The following is a 16,061-nucleotide window of genomic DNA, read 5'->3' on the forward strand; positions in this document are numbered from 1 at the left end:
TATGACAACCAGGCAGCATAAAGCCATAGGTCTTTTGTTTAAAAAAGCATATAGTATGAGTTACATGAATTTTTTACATAATCACAACTGACAGGCTGCCTGTCTTGCAAGTAGGAGAAAGTAAATGGAAGATGGGGAAGGTGGTACATTCTTATAATTCCAGTACTCCAGATGTGGAAGCAGAAAGATACAGAGTTTGAGGCCAATCTGGACTACATACTGAGTTCCAGGCCAGTTTGAGGTAATATTGACACTCTTATTTTTTAAACTCACAAATTTAAAAAATAAGTGGATATGCTGGGCAGAATTCTCAGGGCAGAAGGAGGCATATCTCTGTGAGTTCGAGGTCAGCCTGGTCCACATAACAAGATCCAAGACATCCAGGACTACAAAGAAACACAAAATAGAGCTTTTATTTCATCCATTACCCACTTTTGTTTTAGGTTTCTTTTTTTTTTTTTTTTTTTTTTTTTTTTTTTTTTTTCAAGACAGGATTTCTCTGTGTAGCCCTGGCTGTCCTGGAACTCACTTTGTAGACCAGGCTGGACTCAAACTCAGAAATCTGCCTGCCTCTGTCTCCCAAGTGCTGGGATTAAAGGCATGCGCCACCATGCCCGGCTGTTTTGGTTTCTTGAAAGAAGGTCTTATGTAGTTCATGCTGGCCCCAAACATCTTGGAGATGGGCAGGAAGTGTAGGATTTTGTCAGGTGAGGACTTGGAATAAAGGATACCCATTGACAAAAATGTCCTTCAAGGAAAAGTAGAGAAGCTTCAGGAGTGGAAAACAGAAATATTTTAATGAATACAGAAGTTCCCCAGCAATGACAAAGTCAGATTGTGAAGGATTATCCATGTGCAAAGCAACACTCTAAAACAGTAGTCTACTCCTATGTAAGGATTCCATTTTCATGGTGTCAGTTACCATAAAAACCAAATACACATATACAATATATCAAGAAAGCACATTTACATTTCTTTCATTATTAACATTGTCATAATTGCATTTTATTATTAGCTGTTAATCTTTTCTTATGATCTACTTTATAAGAATACTTTATCATAGGCATTCATGTATAAAGGAAAATAATCAGATTGGGTCTGGTAGTGTTTGTGGTTACAGATGGAGGGTTGTTTAGAGAGAAATTCAAATTTTCTATAGATATTAGAAAGAGTAAAAAAAACACTATAAGAAATTCCATCCCCATTAACAATAGACTTTTTACTCTAGTGACATTGTTATCTTAGCTATGTGTGAAAAGTCCCTTCAATTATGAAACCATCTTAAGAAGAAAAATAATGGGGCTGGAAAGATGGCTCAGTGGTTAAGAGGTCCTGAGTTCAATTCCCAGCAACCACATGGTGGCTCACAACCACCATGTAATGGGATCTGATGCCCTCTTCTGGTGTGTCTGAAGACAGTGACAGTGTACTCATATACATAAAATAAATAATTTTTTTAAAAAAAATAATAATGATACTGTTTAAGATCTGTTTTCAAAATCTCCTGGGTGGAGACAATTCTTAGATTGAGGAATCAGTTTCTAAATGGAATTTATCAGGGGGTGGGCAGTGCTACTGATCTAATTGTCAACTGCTAACTCTCTATTATGGCTCAAAACACTGGTCCAGGGAGTGGGTGGGTTGGGGAGCAGGGTGGGGGGTGGGTATAGGAGACTTTCAGGATAGCATTTGAAATGTAAATGAAGAAAATGTCTAATAATAAAAAGAACATCTAAATTAAAACACATACATACACACACACACACATACACACACACACACCACTGGTCCAGATGGAATCACATCTTTTTGTCACTATCTCATTAATCTCTTACTACCCTTACCTCAGACTTCCACTTATGGGGCACACAATCTTTTGCTCCATCTTGAACTTGATATTGTTTTTTATAGGAAGTCATCCATGTGAATGGATACAGACTGAGAATTATAGATAGCCTTATTAAAACCAGCAATTCCAATGCTAAAACAAACCCTGGATGGTTTTGCTGTTCCATTAAAGCATAAACTGTAAAAAATGATAATATGATTACATGATCCTAATAACTGATTACGTGTCTGTGATCCCTGTCCTCAGGAGGATAAGCCAAGAGTGTTGTTAAAGAGTTCTAGGCCAGCCTAGGCTACATATCTGGAGTGTCTCTAAAAAGATATGAAAAGTGGCATAAACCTCCATCTGATAAAATGCAACATATGTCAATCATCTTTACTGAAGATTAGTTATTTATCCTTTTAATAGCACCTGAGCCTATAATGATGAAACCTGATACCTTTCTGTTAATAGCTATCTGTAGAAACTCTTCTATTTTCTACCTGTTATGTCAGTATCAAATGTATAGAGGTTGATTTTTGCCCAGAGCTCAGTGTCTGGAAAGGCAGAGACAAACAAAGGATGAGTATTCCTTGTCATTCCTAATGACCTCATGTCAGTACTTGGGGGTCTTGGTGCAGACCATGAGGTCACAGAGTTCTCCTGTATGCCCTTTGTCATCCATACTACACGGGGCACCTGCAGCTGCTGCTGTTCCCATAAATAACCTTATATCAGCAGGCATCGCTAGCCTGTGAGCAGCCTACAAAGAGACAGTCTGAGTATCCAAAGTTATTCAGAGAACATGCAGTGCCTATGGCTGCTACTGTGCCTTGTGTCCACTAGCATGGATTGGGCCCATGTGGGACCCAAGAATGGAGGTTCCTGAGTGCTTCATGTGACTTTGCTGGTGCACCAAGCTCAGCCATCAGTCAAGTCTTGGGAGTTTTCCCTAGAACAGTGTTCACAGTCCTCAAAAAGAAAGTCCTTCTTCCCAACATCAGAGCCCTGAGATGAGAGTATGGTTACTTTGGAGAGACCAGCCCCTAAGACTGCTCTAGCCAATGAACCTAAGGACAGATCCAGTCAAAAAGCACAACTTGTTAAAGAACCAGCACAAAAAACACTAAGGAGCTCCTTGGTATTTGGCCTCATGAGAGGCCAAATCTTTGTCTCTCAATGTTCAGACAGCCTGTTCAATTGCCCAGCTCCAAGATATGTCAAAGAGATGTTGCTAAAGGAGCTAAGACAGTGCACCAGAGAAAAAGAAAAATGAGATGGGCTGCTTTGGTTTGAGGTCACAGACTGCAAAAGGAGGAAGCAGAATCTAGATCCCACACCATCTATCTTCAAGCTGCTCACTAGAAACAGAGTGGCCCTGTTTTTTATTCCCAGACATGAGCATCTGAACAAAAGCCCAAGGAAGAGACTTAGCTGAGAACTTCTCACCAGCCTGTTGTCCATCCAGGCTGCTTCTGGACTGCTCTGAAGTCCTTTCTTGACCCAGGGGACCTCAGGCCTTCTGGCTCAGCCTAAGGAGAGCTATTGTCTTCCCTGTCTCTCTAAGAGGATCTGTAAACTTCCTCATCTACACAAGGGGGACTAAGATATTCTGCCTCAGCCAGACGTAGTGGTGCACGCCTTTAATCCCAGCACTTGGGAGCCAGAGGCAGATGGATTTCAGAGTTCGAGGCCAGCCTGGTCTACAAAGTGAGTTCCAGGACAGCCGGGGCTACACAGAGAAACCCTGTCTCCGAAAAAAAAAAAGATATTCTGCCTCTACTCAATGGATCCTATAACCTTCACCTTGCTCCTAAGGGAAACTGGTGACTTATATATACTGTATATATCACAGAAAATTAAACTTGAATATAATAATATTTAATTATAGTTAAAATCTATAACTGAACATTTATACAGTATATGTATCAATTAAATATGAATTAAGTTATTAATAACATTGAGAATAATTTTGAAGTAGAAGCAGCATAGGGGAATGCTAGGACAGTGAGGCACAGGAGTGGGTAGGTGGGTAGGGGAGCACCCTCATAGAAGCAGGGGGAGGGGAAGGGGAATAGGAGGTTTGCAGAGGGGAAACTGGGAAGGGGGGATAACATTTGAAATGTAAATAAATAAAAATAACCAATAAAAAAAGAATCCTAATGTAGTGGTTGGATAGAAGGCTTAGCAGTTAAGAGCACTTGCTGCTCTTCCAGAGTACCCAGATTCAGTTTCCAGCACCCATGTTAGCTCACAACCATCTGTAACATCCGTCTGATGCATAAATACTCTCATCTGTCCTTAATGAGTGTGAGGCACACCTATGGTGTACATTCAGGCAAAACACCCATACACATAAAAACCAATCTCAATATAACACATCAGTTATTTGTTTTAGCAAAATTGGTATCATTTCACTGTATGCATTACATGAATAGTTTTTCTGGCATAATGGGAGAGGTTAGAAACCCTGTATTGGTGTCCTGTGAATTTTTTCTACACAGTGCTCTTTCCACCTGAAACCTCTCTGTTTACGGTTCAAGTATGAAAATTGCCAGATTCCTCATCATTGTCAGAGAATACAGGCTTGACTGGAGTGGGACTTCTAAAAGGGCACTGACCTAGCAGGTACAGGGTGGGATTTAAGGAGTCCTGGAGTAAACCTTTTTGGTTTTAATTTTGAGATAAGGTCTCTTTGTGGCCCTATTAGTCAAGGAGCTCACTCTGTAGACCTAGCTGGCTTCAAACTCACAGAGATCTGCCTGCCTCTGCCTCCCAAGTGCTGGGATTAAAGGCATATACCAATAAACCTGGCTAAAGTAAAACTAGAAGTAAACTAGAGTAAACATGAAGCTTTAATTTGGAAAATTCCCACCCCTCTGGTAATCATCTTGGTCCTGCTTCACCATCCATGAACATAGGTGTGTCAGTTGTTACCACTACTCTGGATGTAGAGACAAATGGATTTATGTGGGTTCAAGGTCAGTCTAGTGTACAAAGTCAGACCCTGTCTCAAAAACATAAAGGGAAAACCCTGAAGTTGGTGCTGGATATTCATTTAGTTTTAGTGTGTGTGTGTGTGTGTGTGTGTGTGTGTGTAAGTTGTTTATTTGATGTTTGCTTACTTGAGACAAGATCTCACTGTGTAGTGTTAGCTGGCCTAGAACTCACTGTGCAGACCATGATAGATGTGAGGATTGCCTTTGCCTCCAAAGTGCTGGAATTAAAGATGTCGTTAATTTAAATGGAAGGTCTCTGTGGGCTTCCATGAGAAAGAGCCACAGAGAAAGTGGGATATGGATACTATTTCTGTCTTGGATGTATTCAGAGTAGCCAGTCTTAGTGGATGAACATCAGTGGGTTGCATCTCAGGCATCACATGAAGATGTCAGACAGAAACAGAACTGTCCGATTAAAGGGACATAGCTCTCCAGAGAGACCAGTTAAGAGAAAATGGCAGGTTAAGGGTTGCAGGTTTTGTAGAGGTAAGGTGTTACAAGGAAGGCCCGGTGGATGGAGAAATTGCTGACCCTTTCCCACTGCTGGCGCTCCTCCCCCATCTCTCCCTCTGCATATCCAGCATTAGCCTCGTGAGACCTCGTGGCCTTTGAGGAGGGCACACCGCCCCCATGGAGCCAGGAGCCTTTGCAGCCTAAGGGCTGAGGTTCAGGAAGAGGCACAGGGCACATGACGCCCAATCTCCCTCACCAGCCCAGCACCTGATCAGGAAAAGCTGAAAGCTGTGGGTTCCGTAGACCAGAGACCCGTCCCAGAGCAAGACGAATGGCCTCCCCGCGCCTGGGAATTTTCTGCTGCCCTACATGGGACGCAGCCACAGAGCTGGTGCTGAGCTTCCAACCGCGGGTGTTTCATGCGCTGTGCCTGGGCAGCGGCACTCTCCGCCTGGTGCTTGGCCTCCTTCAGCTCCTATCAGGGCGCCGATCTGTTGGTCACAGGGCGCCTGCGACATCCCCAGCCGCCTCAGTCCACATTCTCCGTGCTGCCACCGCCTGTGACTTGCTTGGCTGCCTGGGTAAGGGCGCGCAGCCAGCTCTTTGGGGTTAGGATATGCAGCTGGCAGGGTGGAATGTGCAGGGTTCACGGGATCCGCCCTCGCTTAAGGATGGTACAGAATTCACTGTTTGGGATCTGCTCTGGCCAAGATGCGTGGTCTCAGAGGGTAGTTTAGGTTTGGGAACAGCTAAAAGCTTTGAGATATGTGACTGACTCTTGGGTCCAGAGCAGGGCTGGATCTATTTACCTGGTGACTGAATAGTACTAGAGAATTCCGCAGAGTGACTGGTAAAATTAACATCCGTGGAACTTTAACAAAAGTATCCTGTTGAGTTTGTTAGTGGAACTTATTAGGGAAACCTCAGGTGTAGTTAAAACCCAGAAACAAACAAAGGAAACCAGAAACAAAACTGCAGGTCCTTGGTTACTTCTAAGAGAAGAAACAGACACCAGACACCATCTTCTGTGTGCATGTCCTTTTTTTGTTTGGTTGATTAGTTTGGTTTGGTTTTTTCGAGACAGGGTTTCTCTGTATAACCCTGGCTGTCCTGGAAGTCACTCTGTAGACCAGGCTGGCCTTGAACTCAGAAATCTGCCTGCCTCTTCCTCCCAAGTGCTGGGATTAAAGGCGGGCACCACAACTGCCCTGCGCATGTTCTGTCTTATGTGTTTATTTGTTGTTTGTTTTGTTTTTGTTTTGAATCTGAAAGTACTGTCTTTTGAACTGTTGTGGAAATTACCAGGGCCCCTGGGTAAAAGCTCTACCAAGCAGCTCTATCTCCGGCCCCTCAAGTACAAAAAGTGCTATCTGGTACAACACTTTAAAATGTTTTCCTCTCCCCAGAGAAGATATATGGCTTGTGAGTGCTGCATTAATTTACACAATGTTTTATGGGAATATAGTATTGCCCAGCATCTGCTGCTCCTGATCTGAGACCCTGTTAGCCCTGCTAAGACAGAGTACAAAGCCAGAAATAGACACCGTGGTCCACAAAAAACTAAACCAAAACAAAACAAAATCATAGTTAACTACCTGACCCTTAGCAGAATGAATTTGCCAATATCCTCTTTCGACTAGAGCATAATAAACTTAACTGAGCTCTAAACTAGAGATTTATTTTATCTGCTTAGTGTGGAAATTGTCTAATATGCATGAAGGTAGTCTATAATCATAAGGAAGTATCCTTACTCTCCAGATGTCCCTCCCCTAGCTTTGCAGATTTCTCTCTCTCTCTCTCTCTCTCTCTCTCTCTCTCTCTCTCTCTCCTCCTGGCTGGGTTAATTGGAAGCAAATTCCAGACTTGGTGCATTTCTGTCTGTTAAGTTCCAGTTAAAAAGTAAAACTAAAAAATGTGTGCAGTGTAACACCAATGCCACTTGTACTTTAAAATAATTAAAACCAAGTTCTCCATATCATGTGCATTATTCATTTGCCTCCTGTATGGTTTGCACCAGTGAGACTGTTAAAATAAGACCCAAATTCTGTCTATGCTTTGCCATTTACTGATGGTGCTGTGCCTGTGTGGGAACTGCAGTTTTCAATCATTGCTGTTTGTCCTTGAGGTAAAGGCTGTGTGTCCTGTGTTCATCTTCCTGTGTACTTCACCTTGAGAAGGTCCCTGGATACAGGTGACTGACTGTGCCAAGGCCTAGACCTGATTTGTCCCATTGCCAAGAGTCACAAAAATGTGACTATATTTACTGAAGAATTTGAGTTCAGTTGACTACTCTTTAAATCTCAAGTCACTCTCTCATATTTGGAAAAGCTATTTTCTTTCCATGAGGGATAGATCATGTTTAGTGCAGGATAATTTAATCTTGTGTTTTCTTGATTCCTTAAGGATATTCTCATGGTAGATAGCAATATCAATTCAATTTAGTCATGTAACCTGAATGTTTTGAAATAAAGAGGTATCTAAATATTTTTGAGTAGGAAAATGACACTGTCCTTCAGAACATCAGGTAAATGAGGTGGCAGATATGGGACAGAAGTCAGGAGAGGGCTGAGGACTGACCCTTCTGAAAGATATGAAATACGAGTACTCATCTCACAGGACCCTGGCCCAGTTTTAGATCTATGAAGACAGGCCCATTATGTGGCCATAGTGAACTTATGGAGAGCTAATGCTGCTACTGCCTCTGGAGGGCTTAAGTCAATGACATGTGATCCTGCACCACAATGCCTAGTTCCTCCTCTAACCTTTATTGAGCTCCAAGAAGAGCTAGATTGCTGACAATTCTAAAGTACTTTTCGGAAAAGCTATTATTTTTTTTTTTAAATTAGGAATGGCTTAGTGATTAGAAATATGGCTTTAAGAGTTTAGGAACCACACAGTAGTGCATTATTCAGTACATATGTTATGGATTGTTACATAGTGGTATATGTGCATCTTCCCAGCTCCTTATATTATGAGTACCTAACATGAATATTAAAAGATACAGGTGAAAAATATAGATCTGCTAGGGGTGCTGCAATTCCCAATCCCCAAACGAATGAGGGACAATGCTGTTTCTGCTTATAGTTTGACTAGATACTGAAGTGCTTGGGACAACTCTGACAGGAACAATTATCTCAGTTGCTCGGCCTTCATTTTCTTTTTTATCATTACACACCAATATGTCTGTTTTTCTCTTTTCCTTCCTTCCTTTGTTTTCATTTTTTACATCCCCCTCCCCAAGCAACCAGATTGCTTCAGTTTTGAATTAGGAACAAATAGGTTTTTCCTCTCTAATTCTCATACAGGAATCGTTATCAGGTCCACAGTGTGGGTAGCCTACCCAGAGTTCATTGAAAACATTTCCAATGTGAATGGAACAGACATCTGGCCTGCTGCTTTCTGTGTGGGGAGCGCAGTAAGTTACCTTCCTTTGTTCACCCTCCTCCCTTTGCTCCTTCTACAGGGTGGTCTTCAAAGTCAGCAGAGCAGACACTAGGAGCTGTGAGGAATGCAATTCTCAGGTCTTGCCCTGGACCTGAGGACCAGGAGTCAGTGTGATGCCAAATCTACCTGGGGTACAGATGGACACAGATGTCTAAGAATGACACCAACAGTGTCTCAGCTTTACCCTTACACACACACATACATATATACCCTCTCCATAATGTGTCCACAGCTTCAATCAAAGACAGCTACAGAGAAAAACAAAGAGATTGGATGTGTTTTTCTAAATGAAATATATTTAAATATATATTAAATATTTTGTCTGAAATTTTTGTATAAATAAATCATTCAGTAAATACCTATATTTCATAAAGAAAAAACATGCTATGCTTTCTGCACTGCACTGCTCCTTACAGGAATGATGTAGAGGGTATGGATGCCATTTGGAGTCTCAGTTCCTTTACAGAATTCCCAGCTTAATTTCATTCACACTCCCTTTGTTTTCCTAATTACATTCCAATGACTACCCTGTCTCAACCAACTTTAGTAAGGTACATTGATTTTATGCTGCAACCCACACTCCACTCTTGTCATCCCCTTCTACCCAAGCACATTCTGAGTTTCTCAGGTCCACAATTTTCCCTTCTCAGAAAGAGAGCTTCTACCTTAAACCACAGGAGTTCTTCCCCCATTATAAACTAGGCACCATGGACATCTACCTACCTTGTCTAAAAGCACACCAAAGACAGAGTTTCCATGTCAAATCCAACTATATAAACAAAGGGCCAATACATACTCGTATTGGTCACAGCCACCCTGAGTTCCAGAGAATGTGTCCATATGGGATAGCTCACTCACCCATGATTCCAGGAAAACTTGTGTCTGCCTCTCATTTTAGGCATGAGTAGGACACCTCATGCCTGCTGCTCGAATCTTTGATGCTGAACTCCTGTTGATTATAGATGTGGATCCAGCTGTTGTACAGTGCCTGCTTCTGGTGGCTCTTTTGCTATGCAGTTGATGTATACTTGGTGATCAGGAGATCGGCAGGACAGAGGTATTTATTGACTGGGAACACAAATAGGGGTGTTTTTGCTGGTTCTGTGAGTAAAATTCGGACAGGCTATTGGGCATTCAAAGGTTTTTTTGCAGTGTGGCTCACACCATACATCAAACTGTCAATTGGACTTCTATCCAGAAATAACTATGCCTGCTCATTGTTATAATAACATTTTTTTGGACACTGGCCTTACTATGAAACCCAGGCTAGCCCTTTAGTTTAGAATCCTCCTGCTTCAGCCTCTTTTCTTTCCCCTCCTCCTCCTCCTCCTCCTCCTCCTCCTCTTCTTTTTCTTCTTCTGGTTTTTCAAGACAGGGTTTCTCTGTGTAGCTGTCCTGGAAGTCACTCTGTAGACCAGGGTGGCCTCGAACTCAGAAATCTGCCTGCCTCTGCCTCCCAAGTGCTGGGATTAAAAGTGTGTGCCACCACTGCCCGGCCTGCCTCAGCCTTTTGAGTGTTTGGATTATAGAGGTATGCCACTATTCCCAAATGACAGCTCACTTTGGTAAGATACCAATGGCAAATTCAAAGCATCAGGATTCTTACAACCTTGTAAATAAGTAACTTGGGAAATTAAATAGAGACTGTTGGAAATTTCAAGTGAAGAGCAAATATATTCAAGACCCTGGGTTCAATTCCAGTGGCCAAATTAAAATAAACATACAAAAAGTGGGGGAGAGAGAAATCAAACATTTGCAAGATTTGGAAGTAAACCCTATGTGAGAGTCCTCACGCTCAATATCATCTCATACAATAACATCCTGGTTATTATATGGGCTCCCATCATATCCCCTACTACTCAGGGGCTTTGGTAATAAGTTTGAGATAAACATTCATTCCAGCAGACAGGATGATGATGATGATGATGACAATGATGACGATGCCACCAGCATTTAGAAGATCTGGGCAGAGTATGGCTTCTGAGGATGCCTTATCTTGTAAAAAGTTACTGCATGGGATGTGGAGCCCCAGAAACTTTACAATGACAAGATTTTATCAGCATTAAGAAACACACTGTGAGGAATGGAGTGAGCGCCCCATTACTGAGAAGCAGGGCACATATAGCATAGGCAACAAAGATGCCAGGTTTCTGCAGAGACTGAGTCTCACCTTGGTGCCTGGTACAAGTCCTATTTTTTGGAGTCATAGGCAAAGTGTGGGTGTGTTCTCACTGGTTGGAATGAATCTGGGCTGGGAGTGTCACTTCCAAAGCCTCCATCCTCTATCCTTCCCTTTGAAGAGGCTGCTGGTGTCCAGGGTAATGGGTGTAGCTGCTTCTACAGATGGCCACTGAGAGACTGAGACTGGTGGGGAGAGGTATCTTGTGAATTCCAGGGCAGGGGCCCAACTTGGCAAATGTGGCTGGCTAAACTTCACATGTCCTTTGAGCTCCTGTCAGCACTTACCTGCTTTCTTTGGCCAGCAGGGGAATATTTTCTCCTTTAATTCCAATCCCAAGAAAGGTAATTAAGATAGATATAAAGCTTGAATTTCGGCAGTTCACTGTAGCTCCATCCTGGTGTGGAATATACAGGTTTCAAACAATATTAATAGGGCTTGATATCTTGAAAAAGGCCTTGGACTAAAGGTATGTTATTGTAAGAAAATGACAGTATGGGTCTCCATGGGGCACACTTGAGTAATCTCAAGTACCCCAGAGACTGAGGCAGGAGGATCTGTAGTTGGAGGTCAATTCAGGCTGAATAATTTCTTGTTGCAAAAAGAAATCAAAGTGTGGGTGACCATGGAATTGGTTGGTCTCGCATCCTGGATTGCCCACTCCCCACTCTGTAAAATGCATCCAGTGTGACCCAAGGTATGGGGAGTATGTGGTGGAATGAGCAGATCCTGCTGTCATCAACAATAGAGTCCCCCTATAGAGAGAACTTCTTTGAGGTAGCTGGGTCTCCATATAGCCTAGACGTCTGACAATACTAACATTGCTGTTGTGCCCCCTTCAGCTTCCTGCCCCTGTGAGGCCAGCGGATGGCCACTCCAGGAACTGTCAACAATGGGGGAGACAAAATATGCTGGAGTCATTTCCTTGTGTTTTCCCAGACAAATGGCACAAAATGTTCTTCTCTAGAAGCTTTGTATGCCAGCCTCTGCTTAGTGTAGGTCTTGGTCCCCTGTTCTGATCCACAAGCTTACTTTCTGTTCATAGAGCTAGTCTTCAAAGTCAGTATCCCAATCAGACATGGATGTCATTTGCAAGGTATCCTGTTGAATCTTGAATGGCAGCTAGTGTGTGTGACTAATGGAGCCCAATCACAAAGAAGCATCTATTTGAATGTTGTCCACTGCTCCATGGGATCAGCTGACTTTGTGTGAAACTAATTCTCCAGAGTTGCTGCTAGCATATAGGAGACCATGTCATCAAATCTGGGAGATTGGGTGACCAGGATAGGACTGGGTGTGTATGTGCAAAAATAAAGATAAAGGAAGGATATGGCAGGAATTTGAGCTATGTCTGGAATGGGAAGTGCAGAGGAAGTAGGAAGAAAAGAAAGCCCTCCAATAGCCTGGAGAACTTGAGCTGTCTAGTTTCCCACCAGGTCCTGAGACACAGCTTCTTAGTTTGAGCCTTTAGATTGTACTCTTTGTCTGATTTTCATGCAAGATATCCACCCCCTTTATTTATTATTTATTTTTACATGTGTGTATATGTGTGTGACTATCTTGGGGCTTCTGCATGTAACTACAGGTACCTGAAGAAGCCAGAAAAGAGAATCACCTGGTCCCTAGAGCTGGATTACAGACAATTAAATATGATGGGGCTGGGGTCCAGTTTAGTCAGAACAACTGACTGCATGAAAATACCATTTAGCCCAGTAATTTCACACACACACACACACACACGCACACGCACACGCACACGCACACGCACACACACACCCACCCAAAGAATTGGAAACAGGAACTCAAATCGCTGTGTGTGTGTGTGTGTGTGTGTGTGTATATATATATATATATATATATATATATATATATATATATATATATATATATTCATAGCAGTACTACCCATAGTACCAAAAGGTAAAAACAATCTAAATTTCCATTGTTGGGTATATGAAGGTGAAGAATGGGGTCTTTCCATATATAATGGTGTATTACTCAGCTGTGAGAAACATGCTGCATGAAAAAAAAGCATACACAAAAGCCACAAAATGTATGAATATCTAGAACAGACAATTCCACAGAACAAAGCATATTACTAGTTCTCCAGTCCAGAAGGAGTGGTAGTGACTGCTAATGGAAACGAGGTATTTTATGGTCACCAAAATATTCTGGAACTATCTATTGTTGTGATGGTTAAACAACACTTTGTATATGCTAACATGTCTTGAAATTGTTCATTTTCAAATAACAAATTTTATGTAATGTGAATTTCACTTTGGAATCCACAAAAATGTAAACCCAACAACCCCTCACCAACAGCACAGGAAGCTCTGGGCAGAACAGAACTTAATATAGTCATTTCCACTGGGTAGCCTTGTGGCCCCTCTTAGCTGTGGCCACCCCTCTTCTGTTTTCTCCTAGCACCATCCTGCTGTACCACATCATGGCCTGGGGCCTGGCTGTGCTGCTCTGTGTGGAGGGTGCAGTCATGCTCTACTACCCTTCTGTGTCCAGGTAAGCCCCATCATTCAGACAATTCCTGGTCGATTGTGTGCCTCTAATTAGGACTGAAAAGCAGGTATAGCTAATCCAACTGGAAAAAAAATGAGAGGGGCAGGGGAGGTAACTTAGTGGTAGAGAATTTTGTTAACATGCATGAGGCCTTGAGATAATCTCTTCCCCACAAATGGAGATACTTATAAAACCTCAAGGTCCTAAGTATGAAAACTCTAAATTTACATGGAAAACAGTCAGAGGTAAACAGTGTCTCTGTGACTTAAGGGATGTTTAAACCCTTAAGTCACAGAGTCATATTTAAATAATAAAGAGCTCAGTATAGCAGAGACCTCCTGACAAGTCTTGCCCTTTGTCTTTGTTTATGAATAAAGTTTTATTGGAACACAGCTATACTTGTTTATGTGCTGTCTGTGGCTGCCTTTGATTTACAGAGACAGAAATTAGAAGTTGCAACAGAAAACATGAAGTTGAAATATATAAACCATATTTTTCTCAGGATAACTTTGCTGTCCCATAGTGTAGAACTTTTTAAACTGCTTTCAGTTTCTTAGTTGCATGTGTGCCTCCATTTTGGTGTTGCCTTTTTATTATTAATCACTTTTCTGTTGCTATGATAAAATACCACGACTAAAGGTAACTTAAGAGAGTGCTGGGATTAAAGGCCTGCACCATTACATAGCTTATTACAAATCTTAAACGTCTATATTTTGAGTTTCTTAGTTGCTCAGGGATAGGGAGTGGGTCTTATTTATGTTACTGGGCAAATACTCAAAGCCTAGTACTTAAATGGGTTCATTTGTTTCCACCTCCACTTGAATTGTGTGTGTGTGTGTGTATGTGTGTGTGTGTGTGTGTGTGTGTGTGTGTGTGTGTGTGAAACTGTGAAGAGACACAGTACAGAGAAACCTATCACTCCAGAATGTTTTTTTGAATTCTTTTGGTTTTCCAGCAGGCCTTTAAAAGGTTCCCCTAGTGGGATGTTCTGTCACTTCTCCCATTCATGAGACAGGAATATGACCCATCTCCTTCAACACCCTGTAATGCATCACTTGTTTTTAGACGAGAAAAACGAGTCAGATTTCCTTTGGTCATAGTCAGTAGCAGACTAATGCATTTCCCTCTGCTCTAGCCTCTTATCTCAGCTTCCAGGTAAGTGGCCCACCTCAGCCAAAGCTTTTCTTTAAAGGAGAATGTTTTGATATTCTTCTTTTAAGGTGTGAGAGGGGCCTGGACCATGCCATCCCCCATTATGTCACCACATACTTGCCACTTCTGCTTGTCCTTGTGGCCAACCCAATCCTGTTTCACAAGACAGTGGCTTCAGGTAAGTCTTGGGAGAATTACACTTGGTATACAGACATTGAGTACATCTGCATGCCTTGGATACATATAAAAATACAGCTGTTCCATCTGGAATTACATATGAGAATTGACCTTATTCATCTTTCTTCTAAGACATGAGCAGACAGTGGTTAAGAGAATTGGCTGCTCTTCCAGAAGTCCTGATTTCAATTCCCAGAAGCCACATGGTAGCTCACAACTGACTCTAATAGGATCTGATGCCCTCTTCTGGAGTGTCAGCAACAGTGTATACACATACACAAAATAAGTAAACACATGTTTCAAAAACATTAAATAAAAAGACATGAGCAGAATACAGTTGGACTAACTGACCTTGTTTAATACATGAAATGTGAAAGCCTATTTACTTATTTACTACGCAGTGTTTTTGCTGACATTTGCTTAGCTAAAGACCATGAGTTTTAGTTGAGGCTTTACTTCTATGCTGGGCTCCTCCAGAGTCTGCCCTTAGTATAAAGGACCTGAAGGTGACTTTTTAAAACTGTAGAGGTAACATAGAAGTAGATAGAGCAAAAGGTAGATAAGGGGAAGGGATGAGGTATGGACTCAGAGTCTGGTCATTCCTATGTACTCACTTGGCCTATGCATTTTGTCAGATGTACAGGAAGCAGGATTTGGAACACAGGAAACAGATCCATTGCGATTGTAAAAACTAGATTAGAGGGAGAGGGACATGCCTCTTACAGCTAGGACTAGAGACCTGTGTGTCTCAACCCTACCACCTCCTCAAGTGAGATGGAGTGAGTGCCCATTTGTCTTATGCTTCTTTGCATCTCTTGGGTAGAATGTGAATTAAGGCATTAATTTGCACATTGGTCTTCACAGAAAGGTCATTTAAGAATTAGAAGTTGTAGAAATTTCTAAAGAGAGTTCTTAGTTTCTGTCACTAGTGATAAACTATTGACACTTTAGATGCATCTTTTCCTACCTTCTTTTAAATGTGGTGCATTAAATATACTTTTATGCTGAAGTATCAACAGATGGTTGAACTGAAAAAAGATTTATTTATTTACTATTTTTATGTTTATGTGTGTGTGCCTACCTGAGTTTATGTGGATTACATGCATGTAGAGACCAAAAGAGGGCATCAGATTCACTGGAACTGAAGTTAAAAGTGGTCGTGGGCTACCATGCAGTTGCTAGGAACCAAGAGCAAGAAGTGCTTTTAACCATTGAGGCATCTCTCTAGCTCTTGGTTATAGAATTAAAAAAAATTAAAACATCTATTATTAGTAATAGGTACTTATTGTCATTGGATGGATTTTTTTTTTTTTTT

General features: G+C 41.8%; 1 protein-coding gene across 1 annotated transcript in view; it reads left to right on the top strand.

Moving 5' to 3' along the window:
• The first annotated feature begins 5,489 nt into the window (after positions 1 to 5,489).
• Positions 5,490 to 16,061, top strand: part of Gpr143 (G protein-coupled receptor 143) — a 24,698-nt gene continuing 14,126 nt past the window's right edge. The window contains exons 1-5 of the mRNA XM_021188531.1: positions 5,490 to 5,861; positions 8,586 to 8,695; positions 9,687 to 9,781; positions 13,328 to 13,420; positions 14,638 to 14,747. Of these exons, the coding sequence (XP_021044190.1) occupies positions 5,612 to 5,861; positions 8,586 to 8,695; positions 9,687 to 9,781; positions 13,328 to 13,420; positions 14,638 to 14,747 (658 nt within the window). The 5' untranslated portion in view covers positions 5,490 to 5,611. The remainder of the gene's footprint in view (positions 5,862 to 8,585; positions 8,696 to 9,686; positions 9,782 to 13,327; positions 13,421 to 14,637; positions 14,748 to 16,061) is intronic.

Source organism: Mus pahari, chromosome X (genome assembly GCF_900095145.1).
Source record: "Mus pahari chromosome X, PAHARI_EIJ_v1.1, whole genome shotgun sequence".
In the NCBI taxonomy this organism is placed as follows: Eukaryota; Metazoa; Chordata; class Mammalia; order Rodentia; family Muridae; genus Mus; species Mus pahari.